This window comes from Protopterus annectens, chromosome 1.part0 (assembly GCF_019279795.1).
Source record: "Protopterus annectens isolate FY-2018-M chromosome 1.part0, PAN1.0, whole genome shotgun sequence".
NCBI lineage: Eukaryota > Metazoa > Chordata > Ceratodontiformes > Protopteridae > Protopterus > Protopterus annectens.
In genome coordinates, this window is record NC_056725.1 from 1,679,497,031 (window position 1) to 1,679,521,495 (window position 24,465).

A 24,465-nucleotide genomic window follows, 5' to 3' on the forward strand; every position below is an offset into this window, starting at 1 on the left:
TGCTTAACACCTTTCAAGCCAAACAGTTTTTTTCATTATACCTGGTCATTTTTCCTCTATATGTTCTTCTGTGTATCCTTCTACATGTCCTTCTATGTGTCCTTCTAAGTGTTCTTCTATGTATCCTTCTGAGTGTCGTTCTACGTGTCCTTCTACATGTCCTTCTACATGTCCTTCTATGTGTCCCAGTTTCACTTACAGTCTCTTAGACTTCTGCAGATAGGCTTCCTGTTTGTGGCTGTTTTGTATATAAAACATGTTTCTCAAGTCATTACCTTTCCTTTTGTTCACTCCTTCCTTCAAGCCTGTTTCTGCTCATCTTCTTACTATGTTCTTCTTCTGCCGCCTGCTTTTTTATGCCCACTTCTGTTATCTTCTGTCAAATGAGTTATTCCTTCCCTGTAATTTCCTAGACTCTGCCATTGACCCACTAGATCCCACCTTCCCACCCCCTTAATCACCGTAACCAAAATCCTGCCTTAGTACTTTGTCCAGTCACTATCCTGCCTCATAGACCGCCCTTCTGTCAGCTTTCCTAGCTCCCCTTGATTCTCCTGTTACCCACCTCTTGAATTTCCTTTTCCCAGCTCACTTTTTGGTAGTATATACACTTCCTGCCCTAATGTTTCTGTCTCTTAAACACACCCATACCACAGCATACCCCACATGTTTTTCCTTCCTACATATCCTTTGTACGTCTCCATTCCATAACCACCACAACTTATATAGTTCCCTCATTTCTTGAGCAGAATCTGCCCTTAATTTCCCCCAGCATTTTAAACCACCTAAGCTACTATTAGGCCCTATTTCGGTGGCTGTCACTGTCTAATGTGTGCTAAATTTTGCCACTGGCTTTTGTCTTATACCCAGCTAGTCTACCCTAGATTACTGCCCTTTCTTTCCTCTATCATAAAAGTATACAACATCTACATGGGCTACCTAGCACAAGAACTGATCAGGGCATGGTAAGGTTAGACCAAGTTTTCTTGGGTTTGCCAGTAACCTAGGCTTTCTTAATTAGAAAAAAAAGTCTTTAAAAGAGCTCCTGCACCAAGGCATTTAAAGTGTTGTTTTGTAGAGCTCTGCAGTAAGGAAAGGAAAATCTTAGACGGGGTGTTTAATGCAGCTTTACAAAGAAAAAAAAAACACTTAAAATGTTGCTGTTTGCAGACTTCTTTATAGTACTGTTTTGAAGAAGCGACGTTGCTGGTTTTCAGGACCAGCACAGCCTCCTCTACTATCTCTGCATTCAGACTCAAGTGGTGAAGCTGTAAGCCTGTGGGCTTTAAAGAAGTTATTGATTCTGTAGCTCTGAATACTAAGTGTTGGTGGCAGTGTGCTTGTGATGGGAGGAGTGATAGAACTGCCACGGGGAGGTTACTAGAGAGAAGGGACAAATTATAAAGCAAAAATAGCATCATTTCAGGAACTAGATATTAGAGGAATGGACATAAATTAAGGTAATTGGTACAGGAACATGGGCACAGTGATGTATATTTTTAAGGCTGATATAACACTGTAATACTTAGCTGCTTTCGTACTTTTTTATCATTCCATAACATTCATAATCCAAGATAACCCAGTTCCAGCTGTGAAGTTACTAGCAAAAACCCACTCAGATATAGCCCACTTCATGATGTGTGCATCCGGCTCATAATCCAATACAATTTACTTTACTTTCTGATAAAAATGTAACACTTCTCTTTGGCTTTGTTTCTGATGAAGTACATTTGCCATCTTTCACTCATACATTCTCTTCAGTCTTCTTGACGCAGTCTCTATAAAAATATACTGAAACACAAATAAGAAAGTCTCATTACCCAGTGTTTCCAGTCTGGTCTTCAAGGTGCTGTCTTGCTAATAATCACTTACACCTAATTTGCTGCCTCATAGTCTGACAGGTTCTGTCTTGGTGTTATTACCTTTCTACAAGCCTGACATTCAAACCTCATGGTATAAAACCATGGTACAAACAGTACCTTCATGACACTGCAGTGTAAAGCCCCAGAGTTCACCATAACATGGCCCTTTTACAACTCACATCAAGAGCACAAAGCTGAAAAATCAAACGCATAAAACAGTGGTCAGACATGAACAGCACATTTTCTTTAAGTTTGCTGCAATGTAGCTGCATGAAGAACAGCATTTAATGCAAGTAATTATGCAGTTTAATAGACACCGATGTTCATGTTAGTTTTTTTACTGGTTTAGTGTACTGATCAAATCTTCCCAATTGCAGGCTCATATGGAACACAATAACATGAAGTATTAGAGTAACTAATACAAAGGTTCCCCAAAATTACTTCAAAAAATCAAATAAAATACATTTGCATATATAAATTTAGATATTGATATAGATTTAGATATAGATATATATATTTTTGCTGCTACTAAGACAAGATTTAGAGTGAAAGAGAACTGAGAAAGTAAAGAGGAGGAATGTAAAGGGGGTGCAATTTGGGTAACATGACCCAAAGAGAGGATCTTAGAGGCATGGTTGGTGGAAGTGTGTATCTTGTTACAGAAGTTTAAAGTTGGTTCCAGTCAGCTACCAAGGTAGCTGAAGGAGGAGGAAGTTTCTATGTTGGAGTATCCTGTTCTTTGATCTGAAAGATGCTGGTAATTTAGGTAGTGTTTTTTGGGGTCCTAAAATCATGCCTTTGTTCTTTTTAGGGTTAAGGAGAAGATTTCTGGGGATAAGCCATATGCTGAGAGCTAAAAGATCACTCTTAAAGCTGGTTTTAAGTGTATTGGTGGCAGGGGCTGGATCTATAGAAGAATATATCATCTGCATATAAAGATAGTGAGAGATGGAGAAGTCCAAAGAATTTATTTATTTACAAAACATATTAAAATAGGGGGGGGGGGGGTAAGGATCAAGCCCTCTGGGTCCCTGGAATGACTAGTGGCTTTTGTTGGGGGATGGAACCTATTTAACCCTGGAAGATCAATTATCAGTAAGAATGTCTACGGACCAGGCAGTAGCTTGTGGACTGATACCTATTTTGGTCAGGTAGGCCAGAGGTATAATGTGATTTACAAGATTAAAGGCCCAAGTAAAATCAATGAAAAGTGCTCCTGTTAGGTGGCCTCTGTCCATAGTGATTAAAATGTTATCACTGAGGGTCCAGACCGCAGTCATGGTGCTCCTACCTGAGCAGAATCCATGCTGTTTTTGGAAAGGTGGGTGGTATTGTCATAAGTGAGAAGTCTGTTGATTACATGAGTTTATCAAAGATTTTACTTATAGGTGACAATACAGAGACTGGGTCAAAGTGGCATACTGTGGCAAGTTCTACTGGCCTGACTTGCACCACTTTATGGTGTTTGAAATGAGGCAGAGATTATAAATGTGAAGTAGATGAGTGATAATATGTTCCCTACAATGTCAGAGAAACAAACCATCGGCAGAAAATATCAGAGCCTGTGGCAGCGGCAGTCAAGTAGGATCTGCACTGGTAGTGGTATGATTTGTTTGATTTTAATATTTGTAAGGTTGACACCAGTATATCCCAAATATACTAACTGAATGAGAGAGATCCAGAAAACACTTGAACTGTCTATTTGCTCACTTCTCAGACATTACAACAATACGAGTGCATGCTGTCATCTGCAGGTGCTTGCAGATGTGTAGCACCAGTAGATTACATGTACTTACTCCCAATGGGGTAGACCAGCTACTTAACACCGTTAACCAATATCTGGTTAAAATCAAAATTCAAATTCATAACTCTCCATCTGTATGCTATAATAGTACTTCCCGCAGATAATGAGTTTATTTATTATACTATAAAAGTACTATAGGTTGTTATTAACATCCAACAATTCAGGTTAGTAGTGTCTCTAATAACATCATGAATGATATCACATTTAATTATCAGTTTTATTATTTTAAATTTCATCTTGCATGTTTAGCTTCACAGATTCAGTCACTCTAGAGACCCATTCAGACAGTCAGGATAGCATTTCTGTGGTACTACTGGGTTTAAATCAGTGACCTCGCTTAACAAAGAGGTGCATCCAGACCAAAAATAAAGTCACTGCTATGAAGATGTACTGGTTCAGCTCCTGCATCTCTGGAAAATAGAAAACCTGAATCATTATCTGTTCATCTACCAACCTGGGACTGATCATTTTCCCTTCTCAAAGTAAACATAGCTCTTTCATCTCAATTGTTTTATACTTAAAACCACTTGCTTAAACTGATTGCAGGTTTATCATTACTTGCAATAAAGCACTTTCTTATGAGCCCAACAGTTAAGATAATTGTTTATGTATATTTCTTGTTTATATAATCTTTCATTTATTTTTTTATTTTATTTTTACATTTGTTAAGCGGGTTAGTCCGACTGGGACCAGAGAACCCTTTTTCAGCGGAGAACCGAGGAGAAAAGCTTCAGGAGAGTAATTAAAAAATAAGAAAAAACAAGCAGTTCAAGTTGTGAGATACTTAACAGTACAAAAACAGAAAGAAATATACAATACAAATATATACAAGGCAAAAGTACAGTATTTTGAGAATGCAGTAACAATAAGGCTTTCTTTAGTTATGTTAGAAACCTGGGTGGGAATTCCCAGATATGCTCAGAATTAGTCCAAAATGACAAAAAATACACCAAACCCACAGACATTGCCAACATCCTAGCTGACAGGTTCAGCGCAAACTTCTCCCCCCTCCCCACCAAAAGGGCAAATATCTATCCCAGCAGAGTGCTACCCCCTGACATCTCAGATGCTCAGGTAAGAGCCGCCCTCTCCAAAGCAAAAAACACAGCATCAATGGGACCAGATGGTGTCCCGGGCTGCGTCCTACATGAACTCCAAGAAGAACTAAACCCAAACATAAAACTACTGTTCAATCTCAGCCTTACTACAGGATATGTACCCAAAGAGTGGCGTACAGCAACAGTGGTCCCTCTCCACAAAGGTGGTGCCTCAATGGATCCTGGAAACTATCGCCCCATAAGCCAGACTAGCTTGGTCTGCAAAGCTATGGAAAGGATCATCATGGACCTCATAAATAAAGATATTGGGGACCTACAGACACTGGATCCTACCCAGTTCGGCTTTGTTAAGGGCAGATCCTGCCTCTTAAACCTGGTCGATTTCTTTGAAACAGTCACCAAGGCCATTGACGAGGGGAAGGTGGTCCACACAGCCTACCTGGACCTCGCAAAAGCCTTCAATACAATACCCCACTCGGGCATTATAGATAAGCTCACCAGCTTAAATATAAACCCCTATGTCACTAGATGGGTTGCAAACTGGCTCAAGGACAGAACCCACATGGTTAGAATTGCTGGAGCCATGTCAGACTCCAAACCAGTTACAAGTGGCATCCTACAAGGCTCAGTCCTGGGACCTCTCTTGTTCGGTATATATTTCTCGGAGGTACAGGCCAACACAGAAGAACTGTGGCTGACCAAGTTTGCAGATGACTGCAAACTGGGTGCCATAATCGACTCTCCAGCCAAGACAAGCATCCTCCAAAAGGGCCTCATAGAAACAGACAATTGGTGCCAGAGCCATGGCCTCAAGCTAAATGCCAAAAAGTGTATAGTCATCCCCTTTGGCAAAAACAAAGTGCCCACAAATTACCACATAGGTAGTAATCCATTAAGTACAGAAGAAGTAATTAGGGACCTGGGGACCCAAGTTGATAGCAATCTCTCATTTGACAACCACGTGGCCAAAGTGGTTAGAAAAACATTTTATATAGCCCACCTAATCATGAAGGGATTCACATCTACATCAGGGGAGGTCATCGTGCCTCTTTACTCATCCCTCATCAGGCCCATAATTGAGTACAATGCCCCCTTTGGGGTGTACCTTACCAGACACCTGCAGCAACTGGAAAGACCCCAAAAGTACCTCACCAAGAGAATCAAAGGGCTCAAACAGATGCCATATGCTGCCCGGTTAAAGAAACTCTAGCTCTACTCAGTGGCATACCGCGTGCTCAGAGGCGATCTGTGCCTGACGTATAAAGCCATGTCCAACCCAGAATTAATGGACATGCTGCACCTCAGAAAATCCAAATCCCATCGAGCTATGCGCTCGAGAGACTTGAACCTCAGCACTGAAATAAATAGGACATGCTGGAGGGACAGATTCATAACCCAGAGGCTCCCTTCACTCTGGAATAAAATCCCAGTCCAGGTTAGGCAGAATCCCTCACTGACTCTCTTCAAGAGGAATCTTGATGAGTGGATGGGAGATCGTAGGTTTACCCTGGGTATCACTTCTGTGTCACTGTTAGACAGAGGCACAGTATACTAACCTCAAAAAAGGGCATAGAAAATTTAATTTAAAATGGGTGGCGAAAGCCAAACACACTCTGGCTAGGTTTATAAATGCCCTAGGGCAGATAGCCTAGTATGAACCTATGAACCTATAATATGTTTGAGAAATTTGGTTTACAAGGAATGTAACAATGCCTAAAATTAAAAAAAAAATCAGAGTAGCATCATGGCATAGTACAACAAAGATGCATTTAATAGCATAAGTACTAACTAAAGAGAGTAATATATGTAGACAGTTTAGGTAGATACCAGGCAGATATGCTAATTGAAAGAAAAAGAAAAAAATCATTAGGCAATTTCCTGATAATTTCCTGATTTAATCAGCCATAGAGTAACCTGAATATGAAACAAAGCTTTCTTCATTAGATAAACCATATATATATCAGAATAAATTGTTTGTATACACAAGTCTTGCCAGAAGGTCATTCATCTAATAAAAGTATTTGCTGTCATAAAAAAATCACTGCTTTAAAAAAACTGAGCTTAGATAAACTTTTTTTGTGACATAACCCTTTTTGTTATGCTTTAGTTCATCATCCACACATCAACCACCCTTCCAGATTTGTGTCAGCATGAGATTCTGGTCTGCTGTTTCCTTTTTTCCTTTTCTGTTTTATTTTCTTCCTTAGCCTTTTGCAAATTTTGCTCCATATAGTCCTGAAATACATCTGCACTTTTGTTTGTTGCTGTATAATATCATTATACTAATAAACTATAACTCTATCAAATAGCTAAAATCCGAATCACCAATGTTAGCGGTACAACAAGAGGGACACACACTTCCACATGTACATGCTGGCACTTGTATAGTACAACTAGGTATCCTTCAGACACCTTGCACAATCCCACTATTTTTCAAATGGTGAGTCTAGTATTACTGTTCTAGGGCGGTACAAACAAGTCTGAAAGTGCTGTGGATTTAGGAATGTAACCATTAATTTGATGTGAAATCTGGTGTAATCTCAGAAGCATAAGTCAACAAATTGTGTATGTAAGTGCAAGCCAAAAAAAAAAAGAATAAGTGTAAAGCTGTGTGTGTATCTGTGGGTGGGTGTGTGTGTGTGTGTGTGTGTGTGTGTGTGTGTGTGTATGTACATGTGCCTTCATGTGTGTGTGTGTGTGTGTGTGTGTGTGTGTGTGTGTGTGTGTGTGTGTGTGTGTGTGTGTGTGTGTGTGTGTGTGTGTGTACATGTGCTTGCATGTGTGAATGTTTAGTATTTACTGAGAGCTGGTCTACTTCTAGACCTAGCTGCACGTGAATTATTTGTTGGTTTGTTGATAAAGGGAGACTGAAGGAATTTTTCTGAAACGTAGAAACGATTGTTCACCTTTTTTATATTTTGTTGGAGGCTTGCTGTGATGTTAGAGAGTCTGAGAACAACTTATGATGAATATCTTTTGAAATATCTTTAGAAAAAGACTGTGCTAATTAAAAGTAGCAATTTCTGATTACATTTTGAAGGAGTGTGTGCTTTCTCAAAGGAAGCATGAACTCAAAATCTATGTAGGCTGTAAACACATTTATGCAAAAAAGATTACCCTGGGATTTATTAATGCCTGCACTAAGTGTACACCATCCTCAGTGAACAGACAACACAAGCATAACTCACTCCTTCTTCCTCCTAATTTTAGTTTTCCTACTGATTTTCTTGCAGCCTTAAAATCAAGAGAGATTCATCAAGGATACCACAAATTGTAGACTACATGTACACTTAATGTAATCTTTCTGAGTGAATAGAAAGCACACAAAATGTGGCAGGGATATTTCTGAGTAAAGACTTTGTACACTCAGTGTAGGTGTTAATGAATATGGTCCTAACATAAAAAGACAAAATAAATTTTACAGTTAACTGAGACATCATTTTAGGGAAAAAGTCTAAGTAACATGTTTTTTATTTTTTCATGATTTGATGGTCTGGATTTCAGTGTTTATTTTATTAACCAATAATTTTATAAATATAAAAAGGCACATCCTAAGTGCTTTACAGAGGAGTATGTATTATGGGGAGCTGGGTCAAAATTATGGGGAGGGGCTGCAATTATCCCTCAAGGCTAATTAGGCAAAACAGTGTAACCAAGCAGTACCAAAGGCCAGTAGAATGCTGGGATACATGATGAGGAAGGGGGGCAGTGGCCTCAGAAGGAGGCAGATGTCCACATTCTAGTACATAGGACACCAGTGCAATCAGACCTTAATTTTAGTACTGTGTGCAGAGGTGTCACAGAGAAACTGACAGCAAGCTGGTAAAGCTGGTTAAGACCCCTAAACTAACTGGGATATGAGGGACTGGATTACATAGCATGGAGGAAGTTACTGTTATGTAAAGTCTGAAGGAAAAATGGAAGCATCCGTATGAAGTGAGCTCAATGTATTGCTGAGGAACTGTCTGAGGGGCAGAGTTAATACAGAAAGGAAAACAGACAGGGAAGATAGGACATAGGTGGTTACTGAAAGACTGAATATTTAAGCCTGAGCTAAAGTAATGTTTTGACCAAGAAGGTAGAGGAACCCTTTAAGGACCCATCAGAAAAGGAGATGGCATGCAAGTCAACAGAAGGATTGCAGAGACTTTGGGCAAAAAAGGAAGACAGAGGTAGACTAGGAAGGGAAGGAGGCAGGTATAGAGGAGATAATTACAATAGTCAGTAAGCCTTAATAGACCTTGACAGACCTTTCATCTTCGAATAGCTTGATTGCGCATCCTTAAGAAAAGGTGCACAAACTTACTGAAAATCATTTTTGAAGGCTGCCATATTTATAAGCTCTACTGATTGCATCGGTTTCTCCAACGTTCCATCTCTCCTTCATTCCTTTCTTCAGCCTCTCGTTTTCCTTTTTCATCTTTTATCCCATATCATCATCTACTTTCCTTTCTGTAAATTGTCCTTCATCTCTCTATTACAGAACAAAGTTACTTAATCAAACTGCTTAGTATGCAGTTCATCACAGTTTAATTGCTCCTTGATGCGAGGTACACTGGCCCAAAAGAAAGAAGGAAGGATGGGTGCATGTCTCTGAGGAAAGTAAGGCTGAAAGTCACACTTTACAACAGTGGTCATTCTTAGACTGCCACAGTAATGTTGTGGATGCTTGGGTTAAGTCGCTCAGTTCCAGTAGAGTACATGAATGATTCTTTCTTTCTTTCTTTCTTTCTTTCCCAAAGCTGCAATTTATCTTTATCATAGGTTATATTTTCCTGCTTTTTTCTCCACGTCTCATTGCTGCTCTAAACCCAGGCTGCAGCTAACCTTCAGAATATTTGTACTTATGTGGTTATTACTACAAACTTGCTTTGGCTCACATACTGTCAGTTACATGCTCATCAAAATGAAGAACCAAAATACAGCATAACTGTATGGTGCATTATGTGTGCAGCATTTTCTGGAAAGGAACTTTATACTTCAAAATTATGTTAATAGCTGGAGAACTACATGGCCCAGGATAGCATGGCACACATCTCTAAATGCAACATGTAAGCAGTTATGTAGTTTAATAGGTTCCACAGACTTATTCTGCAGTGTATGATTCTGTTTAAAGCTAATGACAAGCTAATAGTAGTTCCATTTGGTTTTCAGATTGTTCTCTACATTTCACAATCTGCACTGTTACTGTAAATAGATGTCCTTCAATCTAACTTACATGCACACACAAGTAAATGATCACAACATGCAGATACATACACACACATATGTATATGTGTCATACATACATACATACATACACAAACCACATAAAATGCCTAACAGCAAACCTAAAATGCAGTTTCCCTTTATACACAGTAATTCCATACATGTATCTAAAAATATAATATCCAGACCATTTACTATAAATTAACTCTCTATAAAATACATATTTACATAACAAAAATGAAATTATTTTTATGTACTATACTTTAGTATAGTTCTATTTATATGAAAAACATTCATGGCTCTTTAAGCTCTAGGAAATAACAGAGCAGTCTTGCAGTCAGTGTTTATAAAGGCACAATGTATGTATTAATTTATATGCATGTGTACAGTATGTATCTTATTAACAATGGTGAAGCAGATATTGGGCAGAGATGCCTTTAGAATCTCTTCCATCTACAAACTGGTGTTATAGAACAGCAATTACAGTGACAAACTCATCTCTCTACTACTAGTTTTTGCATTATAATTTATTAAGCTACCTGTCTCTGTAAGATACATTATACTAACTAGTTTAGAACTACTACAAAAATAGCAACATATGTTTAATAATACACAAGTTCAGCATTTAAAGAAACTATATAAAGCATATAGTCAAAGCTCTGTTAATGAGTGCACAGCAAATGTCAGGAAAAGGTATTCTTGTGTCTGCTGCAGTAGCTGCTATGCAAATGTACAGCTGTGTCGGAAATAATGGCTCTTGCCTAGACAATTGTTGCTTAGCCCCAGCTGTACTATTCATTGCTGCTGTATCTCTTTTAGATTGCTGAATGACAGTGACAAGCGCCCATTTATTGAAGAAGCTGAGCGTTTGCGGATGCAGCATAAAAAGGACCACCCGGATTACAAGTACCAGCCACGGAGAAGGAAGAATGGCAAATCGACCCAAGGAGATGGAGAATCCCACCCTGAGGGAGAAGGTGGGGCCACCAGTCAGTCTCATTACAAAAATGTGCACGTGGAGCACAGACACACAGGGGCTGGCTCACCCATGTCAGATGGACACTCTGAGCATTCTGCAGGTACCCCAGCCTTAACTTCTGCCTGCCATTGACCCAAACAACTGCCCCTTTTGTCACAGCCCAAAGCATCAAACACTCAGCACTTAACTTCTGTATGTTTTATTGGGGAGGGGTTCAAGCTTCATCCATATCACTTAGAATGCAGAAATGCTTGATTTAGTTTTAAACTGTCAGCTGATGCTGACTGTCTTCAGGTAATGATGGGCATAAGAGTCTGATTTTCATAAATTTAGTGTCACTAGTTAAGCAAGAAAACACAACACCGAGTGTGTTACATACCCATAGCATGTTCTCATGCAACATTTCCCAACTGAATGACTTGCATACAGTCTAGAAAGTTTCAGTTAATTACTACAGTTAATTAAAATGAACAGTAATATTCACAACATTAAATCTAGGCATCAATGCTGCAGTTCTGAAGTAATACGTGACCACATAATGACATCACAACAGTCACAGAATGTTCTTGAGTAGTTTACAACAGTAGTGCAGCTGCTGTTTGCTCTTACATATGCTTCTAAAGAGGGCTATTGTAGGATCTGCAAGAAGTGGAATGGCTTTAGCTGACAAAAAGTTGTAAGTTAGTTCACCGACATGAATGTTGTTTTAAATATTCCTTTACATATTGCTGTACCTGTGAAAGAAAATCACAACTACAGATGCACAAATGCCTGCTTCATAATGCTTCACCTATAGTAATTTCTCCTGTGCTCTCATTTTTTAAATACAATTCTTTAACTGTATACAAGTGTTTAACCTAAAACTGGCTTGCTGACAAGTGACTGATTTGTTTTCAGTCTCAAACACACTGAAGAAACCAGTTGGTTTCAACTTACAGTCATTGCTCACCAAGTAAAAGACTAAGGCTGTTTTGAAGTGCTTACGTACAAGAACCTGAGGAGAGTATATAGTTTTTGTGAATCATGAATTGCCAATGTAAATATTGTCTTCCCTTACCTTCACTTCCTGTTCCTTAGCTGGTACACACACGACCAACCACGTCTGCAGAACCTTTAATGATAATTCTCCCTTTATTCTTTTTTTTTTTATTTCCACAAGGGTATAGTTTTGTATTTCATTTTTTTCAGTTTTTGGCTTAATTTTTTTATCATCATAAATAATATTCTGTGTTGAAAGAAGCATTATTTTCAGCAACTGCATTGCCTTGCAACACAGAATAAATGTTTGCAAGTTTCATTTCTAAATCAGCATAGCTCCAAGTACCAGTAAACTAAGAGCATGTTCTTCAAAAGAGTGTAAAAAATCACTCTGCTTTCCATATCCAGCTGTATAGCTTTAGTAAATGCCAAAGTCTTGTCATCTTAAACAGCAAAACTATATTTCTATTTTACATTATGATGTTGCATCAGGTTCACTGAGGTAACATCCCCTTTATAGAAGAGATCCTGGTTACAACTCCATAACAACATATAAGGCATGTACATGCATGGCAATATTGATAATACATAATGCTTATTTCCAGAACAGCCATTTACATGTGATTTAAGAAACAGTTCCACAGAAAGACATAGTAGAGATATATATTGACATCTGTAAGTCAAACGGCACCAGAAATACTCAATCCAGGGGCCTGAACCTTTTCTACAACATAAACAGAAGGGTCTGGAGGGGGCAGATACATTTCACAAAAGATACCACATCTCTGGAGCATTCTCCTCCACATAAAACAAAGAACATCCCTGTCCTGTCCCTGTTAAAGTACAGTTTGGATCTATGGATCTGTAATAGGATGTTTACCCCAGGGCTGCCCCCTGTACCACTAATGGACAGGGGCAGCACCTAGATCTCTCTCTCTCCAGCCCCAGATAAATTCTATTTGGCATTACCCAAGAAATAATCACTTTCTTATGGGTAACATTCAAATATAGATCTGGGAAAAGGGCAGGTTAATTTTTAATGCCAAATGTGGTAAATAGCTAGACTTACAATGGCCCGCAAGGGCAGTAGCTGTTAACAAGCTGTGTTCCTGTGTGGTACCAAGTTTGATTCCCTCAGCCTCCACTGGCTAACAGTGTGAGTCTGAGCAAGTCACTTAACCAGACACCACTTGCAGGCTGAGTCTGAAAAAGGTCCATGGAAATTAGTGCTCTACCCTGGAAAACGAAAACAAATAAATAAATAAGTAGATAGCCTGGTACTCACCTATGAATCTTTAAATGTATATGCACATGATTATATCTTAAACAGTAATTCATGCATGTCTTTGGAATAGTAACGTATATGCGGATAAGTAACAGTTAATACTATATATGGCTATGTACATGTAGGGCATTGCATAGCTTCATGGACAACAGCTTAGTAGATTACTGTAGAAGGACATCTGTAACAGAATATGTTGTTTGATCTTTTTTCATTTACCGAGAACAGCCAGGAATTTTTTAATAACACAGTCGTCCGTGTGTGTGTGTGTGTGTGTGTGTGTGTGTGTGTGTGTGTGTGTGTGTGAGTGTGTGTGTGTGTGTGTGTGTGTGTGTGTGTGTGTGTGTGTGTGTGTGTGTGTGTGTGTGTGTGTGTGTATGTGTATGTAGAGTTTGGTGCTCTGCATCCTAGGACATGCTGGCACTTAAGGCACAGTCTCCATCTCTAGCTTTGCAGTGTGTTCTAGCTACTGTTGAGATAAGTTATGAGTTGATGTGTAAGTTTAAATAAGGCAATGATGATATAAAGGTACCTGCGCAGACTGTATACGAGTCTGTTCACAGTTCTTGCTGTGTGCCCATAAGGTTCTGTCCAAGTCTGGGGCAGCAGAACAGGTCATGTACTTTGCAGAAGTGTTATTTTGTATATGCCATATAGTAGACTGGCAAGCCTATGATATGCTGTCTCAATCTTGGGAACTTCAATATAGCTAAGAAGTTTCAGAACCATGGCCACAGGTTTGGGGATAAGAGAGCACAGCCCTCCTCACTTCAGCCAAAAGGCAGTAAGGCAACCTTTTACTTTGTATAAAACCCCATATTGGCCTTCTCTATGTTATAACGCATGGCCAGCAAATGATAGGCACCAATTAAAATGTGCACCATTGTACTTAAACTAAGGACCACAACACCCAAAGGTGTGCATGTTGTCTTGGTACCACATTTTTTTCATCCTGTCAGCACAGCTTTAATCATGGTGACATTGTGAAACAGCTGTTTAATGATAAACCATGACTCAGATCCGCACTGTGTCATCTAAGTACTGCAGTTTCAGCATCACAATATTTATTCCACATAGTGTTAACATACAAGGTGAATAAAAAACTGCCCCTGCATATACTGTTGTATTACAGTACAAGAAACACTCAGTAATGATGTTACGGCAGATGCAACCAGATGGTTTGAGACAATGAAGTCAAGGACAGAATCCTAAGGGAAAGGCTGGTTGCTGTTCTACAGAACAGCAGTCTTAAGGGTAATAACTAAAAGAAGGTGCTACTCAAATCTGATGCAGTTTTATGTCTGATTCACAGAAGAACTTAACAGGAGACCACCAGGACACATGGTCTACCTGAACTTTAAAAAGGTCTTTGACTTGGTTCTGCACAGCTAGCTGCAAAGAGACCTGGAGGGGTTAGCAGCATGATCAATACTGAGGAGCTGCATTGTTGTGAGAGTGAAGTATGACTGGATCAAGGCATGGTTGAATGGTAAGATACAAAGGATTGTGGTGAGAGCGACAATGTCAGGAATAAGGAAAGTGACTAGTGCTGTACCACACAGGGTGGTCCAGGATCCATATTTAGTACTGTACCACACAGGGTGGTCTGGGATCCATATTCTTTAGTGTGCTCATTTCAGACAAATATGATAGAAAAGAGAAATAGATTGGCTTTTTTGCTGATGACACAAAGTTAGAAGCAGCACTACCAAAAAGGGTAACAGTCTAAGGAAGGATCTGGAAAGACTGATCAAGTCGCAGAAAGTGGGGCAGCTGAGGTTCAATGCAGAACAATGGAAAGTACTGCACCTGGACCGCAGCAGCTCTAATATGAAGTATCAGCAGTGGAAATGAAAGTAATAGCATCAGAGCAGAAAAATGTTTGGCAGTGTTGATCACACCTAGAGTGGGCCACCAGATCCAGAGTGTGAGGATGGTGCTAACATCAAACAAAATGCTGGGGTGTACCTTAGGCTTAGTAGACTCCAGAAGCAAGGAGGTAATGATTCTGATTTACTAAGCCTTGAATATTGTGTAGAGTTCTGGTGGCATACCAAACTGGTGGAAAGTATGTAGAAGAAACCAACAACTATGGTGCATGAAATGTAGAAGAAATTATATAATCAAAACTGGGAGATTTTTACTGGGTTTTAGAAGAGGCAATTGGACATGATATGGGGACACAAAATCACATCAGGGAGATGTGAAAGGGTCATCCTGAACATGAATGTCAGGGACAGTGGAGGCAGTGTGGGCAGTAAATTGCAGGACCAACTACTCCCTGGATCTGTGGAAGTATTTCCTCGAGAGAAAGACTCGTCCAACCATGGAATGGACTACAATAATGGGTAGAAGAGAGAGAATCCACAGACATATACAAGAAGGTAAGAGACAGGTGGACAAGGAGTGAGGGAAGGTTAGGGATAGATTGGTAATAAAATGTGAAATACACTTAAACGGTAGACTATATAGGCTTATTGACTCCTTTTCAGGTCAAGCAAATGCAATGTAACATAAGGTAATGTAACATCCCTGCTGCTTTAGCTAGAGTAGACAGGGGGCTCCACGATACCTGTCCTCCTTCTTGCTGCCCTTTTGCCCTTCCTAGATGAAATAGCTGCAGCTCAGTGAAGGATCTCTGAAAAAGATAGGTTACTGATGCAACAATAAGTGGGCAGCTGGTTGAACTGTCTTGGAAAGGAGGCCAGCACCTGAACCTGAACCTTCACTCTTTCCCCTTTTTAACAGATTGCTGACATCATGAATGACAGCAGCACGGTGAAGGTCAAAGGGCAGAAAAGAGAATATTCATTTTGTGTTTTAATCCCTATATTTGGAAGCTGAATTTATCAAGTTTATGTAGATGGGCAAATCTGTATATAAAATAATACCCTGAAAGTACCAACATTCCTTTATGAAACAACTGTCATACCCCTTTCTATATATTTTTTTGTTAGCTGGAATGGATTTTGCAGTTCCTGGAAGGACTATGATTTTCTTTGTGAACAGCATTTTTTTAAACAAGAAGCACCTATGTCATAAGTGATAATTTAATAAAGGTCTTTCTGTATAAATGAAACCAAACCATATTGACATATTTTTAGTTGCAAACATTATACATTCATTATGGTCTATCCAGTCATTGTCAGTCACACATTACGTTTAGCTTCTGCAGCTTCTGTTCTAGATTCTACTAAAAACTTTACCAGTGCTGGTCTTTCACTTAGGATCCCCCTATTTTCTTTCTCTTTGCCTATACTCTGATATCAGTCCATGATAGGGAAGGAAATCTCTAGCCTGCAGTCCAAATAAATTCTTGGCCTCTTCCCACTATATAACATTTCCCTCTCTAATTATTTGCTCCCAATACCTTGTTTTTTTTGCCAGTTTTCTCCAATAAATTCTGGTCCCCTCTTGCCTATTATCTGTATTCCTAATTGGAGTCATCCCTGTCAGCAGAATCTCCTTTCTCCATTCCCATGTCAGATTAGTTCTTAGAATACTTTCTGCTACTTTATGAACATAATATTCTGTATGTTTTTTTATTCACCTTAAGGATCTGCATCCAAAATTCCAGTTTCTCCCTGGTTCTTGAGCTTCCCCCATTTCATCATCATCATCCTTTTGCAGTTTGAGTTACAGCTTTCTCCTTGTGTTATGTATAGGAGCCTCAGATGTGTAGCTCTGAAATACCCCTTCAAAATCAGGTAATCCCAACCCCCTTATTCTATTGGAAGAATCAGCTTATCCCACTTGCCTCTTGCCATCTTCCCCTCCTAGATAAAATCCTTCAGCTCTTTATTAACTGCTACCCACAACTTCTCCTCTGGTTGATAAAAATATCACTGACCTGTATATAAAACTAAAGGGACTAAAAACATTTTAACTACTTGTATCTTGCTATCCATATCCATAAAACAGAGCTTCCACTTTCTCAGTTTTTGTATTATCTTTTGTTTAGTCTTTTCTCACATATCGTTAGATGCCACAACAGAATCCTTTTTAATCCATACTCCTACGTACTTCTTTTTATCATGTCCCCATAAATTTGAATATTGCTGAACCAATTCATGTGTGGGTACACAGTTTACAGCTATTGTCTTTGTTTTAGCTTCATTAATTTTGTATCCTGAGAAGACTTGAAACTGTTTCAAAATGTTCCACAGCACTGAAATACCATTTTCTGTTTTTTATCAGGTATAAAATAATATCATCTGCAAATAAAACCAGCCTTTCTTGACTACTATTTCAATTATATCCTTACATTTCTAAGTTCCTTATTTTCTTTGGCAATGGTTCTAAATATAATACAAATAACAAAGGGGAAAGAAGACACCCTGCCCGATTTCTCTGCAGAAACAGAAATTATCAGACAGAAACCCACCACCCGCTTCTTTTTACCTCCAGTCAGTCATATATCCTCTTAATCAACATTACAATTTTATCAGGAAATGCAAATGCTTCATCGCCCTCCTCTTAAAATCCCAGCTTACTCTGTCGAATGCTTTATCTGCAAGACCCACTAAAAACTGTGGTATTGTCTTACATTCTACTTACCTCTGGATCATCATTGTTCTGTTAATGTTGTCAAATGTTTGTCTCCCCTCCTCAAAACCACACTGATCCATAGCTATCAATTTTGGCATCACCTTTGCCATTTTTTTAGCCATTACAGACATAAACATTTTAGAATAATGGTTTAGAATTGAAATGGGCCTGTGTGAAGCTGGATCTGATGGGTCTTTACCATCTTTAGTTATTACAGCTACCACCACTGTCTTCCAGGATGTTGGTATTTCTCCTCTTAAAATGCTGTTAAACAAAACCTTCCAGATCTTTATCATTGTTTTCCTGCTAGCTTCCAAACTTCCACAAGAATACCATATATTATTGTGGACTTTCCTGTAGACTGGTTATACATCACAATTTTTATATCTTCTCCTCTTATCCTGACTGTTAGTAACTGAGCCTCATCTACCTCTAACCTTGGCATATTTAATTCTTTCATAAACATTTCCATTTGTACCTTTTCTTGATTTCCATATTTCTCTGTTTTAATAAGATTTTCATAACATTTCCAAGTATTTATAGTACCTCTACATGGTCTCTTGTTATCTTTCTTGCTATAGGCTCCCTAAGCTTGGCGACAATCCTTTCGACTTTATCTTGCCTCAATCGTTGTGCTACAAGTTTTTGTGCCCTGGAGTTATTATCAAAAAGACAGTCGCTTAATAAAATTCTTTCTAAACTCATGCATATAATTGAGGTAATCCATTGTTTTCTCTTTAGCATTCTGCAATTGCTCCTGTTCTTGTTCTCTGAGATTCCCTTATTTTACAATATTTTAACCTTTGTCAGTCCCTCTAAATAATTTGCATTACTTTTTAACCATATCTCTCTTTTGTGAACAGCAGCTTTGTCTTGCAAACTGCATCATCCCTTCACAGCTGTATTAATCTTTGTCCACATAATAAGTCTACACCATCACCATTGGTGTCATAAATGGGGATAAAATCATATATAAGAACTTAATTTGGCCTCAACCTATCTCTATAGGCTTAGCGTGTACAAGTTTCTATAAACCTGGAATTGAAGTAAAGTGATGTCACCTCAGTAACTGGCAGAATTTATTTTTGGAGTCCAGATAGCAATCCATAACAGGCAGTTAAAAATTTTTCAGAAACAGTAGTTGTTTCTGGCCATGGATGCTTTCAGAGATAATCTTACTGGAGTATTTCACTGGACAGCAAAGACAGAGGAAATGTCACCAAAAGACTCAGCCTGGTGATTTGCTGCAGGAGCACCAGTGATTACCCATTCTGGTACAAAGCTGCATTTTGAAGTCTCATTCAGTTATGTTATTGGGGAAATCAGTTGTTCAGTAGTCGAAGCATGCCTTTTGTCTTGGACTAAAGTCATTATTGTTTATTCATTCATGTATTCACAGTTGTTAATCAGAAACGTCCAGCTTGGTCATTCAAATTTGTTAACCAAGAATGGATTCCTCGAGATAAATCTACAGGTAATCATTGTATGACAGTTTCAAATGCAATTATATTGTCATTACTGTAGAAAAACAACATATATTTCTTAGACTACAAAAGGGCAGTTAATGAAACTGTGTTTCAACAGACTTAAGTGACAAAGTATTTATTTTAGCTTAATTTACATATATTAAATATTTGTATGATATTTTACTCAACCTGGATTAAACAAATGCAAAATAATGCAAGGTGATGTAATATCTCCATTGTCATAGATAGGGAAAGCATCCATGTAAAACAAAGCTCATCCCTGTCCATATTCAAGCACAGCTTGGATATATGGATGGTAAACAGAACATTTACATCAAATGACCCCTGTACTATTAATGGACAGAGGTAACTCAAAAATGTTTTATTGCATGCGTGGGTCTCCTCGAATTATCTATGGTATGATCCTAGTTATTCTCACTAGGGGTCATATATAATTATCAACTATGGGATAGGTAAGGTCAATCTATAACCAAATGGGCTAGGTTATTTTGAGCCAAAAAGAGAAACTGGCTAGGCTTAAAATGGTCCTCAAGGGTAGCTACCCTAATAAACTATTAACCTATGAACCTAGGAGAGTAAAAATTTAAAAAGTGTCACTTACTGGTAAGTCTCCAAACATAAAAGTTACTAGAAGGGTGACTTTAGAAGGGTGAGAAGTAGGGAGGCGAGAGATGACAGAAGATAATTTATACCAAGATTGCAGGTCCAGTTGCATTGAAAATGATCCTTTGATGAGTACTTAGAGGAATGTTTGCTGTGGTCATGCCTAATGTTCAATGGGAGCTTGTATACACAGATACTATCCTGAAAAAATGCCAGTAGTGAGACACATGGAGGTCTACTAAGCCATGCATGCTGGTTAGCAGGTATGGACTATTTTCAATTTGCCTGGACTTGTGTATCCAGCTGCTGTTACATAGATGGGCATTAACAAAAAGATAGATTTTTTCCTCCTCATCTCAGCCAGTGGCTGGATTCGGGATAACGGAAGGTAAGTAGACATGGGATGAAAAGGGATTATATTTTGGGGTGTGGAAAATAGGCAAATGCTGAACAATCACCTAAAACAGTATATTAAATCATAGTACTTTTTAATTAAAATGGAAGTATAACTCAGTAACTAGGAGGATGCTCAAGGCAAGACCTGCCAGTGCAACCATAACAGATATCTGGACTTTAAAGGAAGAGGGACTAGAATATTATCTGAATTCAGAATGTTTCAGAAGGACAGACAAAGTGCGGAAAGGGGGAGGAGTGGAGCTTAGATCCAAGAGAAACAACATGTGCATTTAAACAGGTGAGAATGACAAACAAGGAAAAACTATTGGAAATGTTGGTCTTGATGTGTGCTTGTGATTCTTGGTTGCTGCTTAGATGTATTATATAGTATACCGGGTCTACTTTGTATTATCAAATTCTCACTTACCGGAAAATTACATTCATGAGATGAAGTCACCGAAAACTTATTTTAATGAATACCTGGAACACTGAAGTTGTACTCCAGGAAACTAACCACTTGGCCACCAAGAAAAAAAAATAAACTGAAACAAATCAAACCCACCCAAGTTGGGGGCTTTGCCCCCCCCCCACACACCCTCCTGACTAAATATACCAACTCCAAGATTGCACTATAGTGGGGAAAAGGGAAAAGTTCAACATGGTGGCCAAGTGGTTAGTTTCCCGGAGTACAACTTTGGTATTCCAGGTGTTCGTTAAAATAAGTTTTCAATGAAGTCATCTCGTGAATGCAATTTTTGGGTACGCGAGAGTTCATTAATATCAGGTAGACCCGATATGAGAAGGAGAGATGCTATTTATGAGATACCTGTGTTACCAACCATTAAAAAGCCCATTACAAAAGAATGATACCCTTATCAAGGTAACTTTTTTACCTTATCAGTAGTGGGTGCATTAACATCTTCTTTTCTATCAAAATCCATCCCATCAGAATCCAAGACTTCAAATGCATGTGCTAATTTCTCTGCAATGTTAGATGACATATGAATATTATTTATTTACTTTCTTTTACGTTTGTAAACCAGATAAGACCAATTAAATATTAATGTCTGCTATCAAGGGTGACCCAGATGCTTTGGTCAGTTACGCCTTGTTCAGCCTCACATGTTATGAAGGGGGAGGCAGGATATAGTTCATTAACATCTCATTGCCTTAACCACTGAGTAATACTGACACAAATAAATATTTTATGTACATTGCTATCACAGAAAGGAGACTGATACCTGTTTGTCAGCTAGCTCCATTCAGCTGCCCTCACCTTTCACCCCCACTTTCCTTGCCACCTTGCCCCCCACCTTTCCACCCCATCTGTCAGCTATGGCTCTAGCATCATACTCCACCTGCTATGAGACAAACCTAATCATCTACTAGCCAATTCATAAACTAATTTCTTCCCATCTCATTCACACATTTGGTTCTCTACATCTGCTAATCATGCCCCTTGTCTCTGTCCTATCATTTCTTTTGAGCACTGTGCCCTTCACTTTTTCCTTTGAGTCTGTGGACCCTGATTGTGTCCCCTTTGTCCCTTCTATCATACATTTATAGGATTGCATGTTGTTTTTGTAGTTTATTATATAGATTTTCTAATAATTTGTGCCACATTTCTAAGACCATCTTCTATAAATCTAATGTTTTTGTTCAGGACATAAATCCACCAAAAATACATTTCTTCTTCCATTTTGTTTGCCAGAATATATGATTCTACACTCCCTGGCATTAAAACCCAGTTGATGTAACTCAGATATCTATATTCCTCATCTATAATAACTGCCTTATCTTTGTACTGTCTGCAATCTACTATATCTACTATGCTCTACAAGATGTATGATGTCATTTATAAAGATCCTAAACACGGAAGGACCCAACATTCATTTCCTGTGCAAATCCACTGGTTAAATGCCTCAAGCATTACTCTAACCCCCAGTCATCACCCTCCATTCTCTACGCATTAATCAGGGCAACATCCATCCCACTAATTATTTATACTATCATCTTCTCTATGGAACAGAATCAGCAGTCTTGCTTAAATCTACCAAATGATATTTTTCAATCTTGCTTGTAAACCTGTCAAAATACCAGATCAGGTTAAGCAGTTACAGCCTCCAGTCTTCTTTTCATTAATTGGTAGTGTTCCAATAGACAGTTTATAAGTACAAATCCTATAAACTGATCCTTATGGAGTTTTTCCATCAGACATGAAGCACATCGGACTATAGTTGCCTGACTATCTCTTCCAATGCTGTAACCTCACATACAGCAGAACCAAACAAACCTTCCTACCTGCATTTACATTCCTTCTCTTATTAGCTTTCTATTTAACAGAGTCAGTAGTGCCCTCATTAACACATTGACCTGCTTCATCAAGATGCTAAGAGATCACACCACTTTTCACTGGACAGTGCTTCCCCTTAAGTTTCTCAGTGTTACAAACTACAATCTCCTTATCCAGGAAGCCACCACATGCCCATTACCCCCTTCGCAGCTTTTGGTGGTCTGCATGTTGTTTCTCTAGTGAAGTAAAAGGGCAATATAACCACTGACCTCCTCTGTCTGATTCAAGCTCTCCTCGTCCTTCATTGCCCCTTTTAACATACCTGTGCCAAGTTTAATCTTTATCCCTCCAATGGCAAACCACAAGAAACTATTTTTCTAATTGTATTTTCTGCTTCGGTCTTCCCGATCATGTGTGATACCCTGTTCTTTGTATCCATCACTTCCACTACTTCCTTTTGACATGGATGGATTTATACTGCTCCCTGTTAAAATGTTGGAACTTGCAATGTCAAATCCCAAAACAATGGAAAAAAGACCAAAAGTACAGGGGCAGAGTGAATATCTAACATCACTCTTCTCCTTTAAACTTACTTTTTGTGGGCAGACAAGCCTCCCTACACCCTTCGATGTGGGACATATGCCAACTCCAAGATTGTAAAATCTCTACTTCACATGTACTGCTCTAATATTTCCTCTACTGCTTCCACAGATTCAACTACAACTCTTGACATAAAGACTCTCTGTTCTGAATGACCCTACAAAGCCTATTAAAGTAAGTTTACCATCATCAGAATGTCAGGCCATCATCACCATAGTCCCATTAAGTCCCATTATGCAACCTCCATCTAGAAAGTTCCCTCCATTAGTGGATGAGATAGCAGACATGGTTGCTATCCCTAACTGGATCCTCAACTACCACTGTCTCACCACATCAAGCCCCATATATTATCTCCTCTTTGAGGGTTATATCTGCCATATATGCTTTCTCCAGGAAACACATGTAGAATGTTCCTGTACTTTTCAGTTTCTGATATCAGTATTTGTCAGTTCACATCCAGGATTCTTTTCCTCTACTAGGACCCTCTTTCTCTTTACCCACCACTTATTTTTCCACTAAGAGCTCATCTTCTGTAGTTTGTGTCTGAAGTGGTCTGCGTACCATGTTTGTTCCACATGTTGTCCCTAGCTGGTAAGACCTATATGCTACACATAGGTTCACATGTAAGTACTGGGCAATCAATGTGCAAATATCCTGTGAAACCACTATCTTCTTCTGCTACTTACGAGTCAATTCCCTCCCTTATGTACAGTTCAGCCTTTCCACTGCTTCCCCATTACTGTGCTTTCTAAACAACTGATGTGCCCTGTGACTAGTATGCCCCATTGCATATATTTTGTTTCCAGATTTGCACTGATTCTTGTCACATAAACATTCCTTTCCAGGAGTAATGAATTTCCCTTCCCCTCCCTTCTCTTCCATTCCATTCCCTGCCTTCCTTCAGCTATATATCTCTCCAGTTTGCTGTGCCTTTTCCCATCTATGTACAGATACCTTTCAAATGTCATTGCCCTATCATCACAAAACAGCTACTCCTACACTATTCTCCCAGTAAGCTCTTTTACCCTTAAAGCTTTTTTTCCTGTCTTACCTTGTGCACGGGAACAAGGGTCCTTCCTTGCAGATGACTACTGATATGCCAGCCTTTTTGGTACCAGTCTTAAGCTGTACTAGTCTTGCTTTGGAGGCTTTCATAGTCTTCTCCAACTGATAATTAATTCTGAGTGGACCACCATATGAGGTCTACCTCCACCCTATTTAACTTCCTCCAGTAAAGCCTACCCTTCCTCTCAGATCTCAGTTCCAGCAAAGGTTTCATCTATCTGCTGTACCAGCCCCTTTAATTCCCTAACTGATAACCCAGTAACAGTGTTCCAAGTACTACTCATCTTCAGCGTTTCCTATAC

At 38.9% G+C, this 24,465-nt stretch overlaps 1 protein-coding gene across 2 annotated transcripts in view; it reads left to right on the top strand.

Moving 5' to 3' along the window:
* SOX10 (SRY-box transcription factor 10) overlaps positions 1-24,465 on the top strand; it is a 90,631-nt gene that overhangs the window by 51,627 nt on the left and 14,539 nt on the right. Inside the window, exon 3 of one of the 2 annotated variants that reach the window (XM_044068539.1) lies at positions 10,752-11,011. In XM_044068539.1, coding sequence (XP_043924474.1) covers positions 10,752-11,011 — 260 coding nt within the window. The remainder of the gene's footprint in view (positions 1-10,751; positions 11,012-24,465) is intronic. The other variant, XM_044068548.1, reaches the window with a different exon arrangement.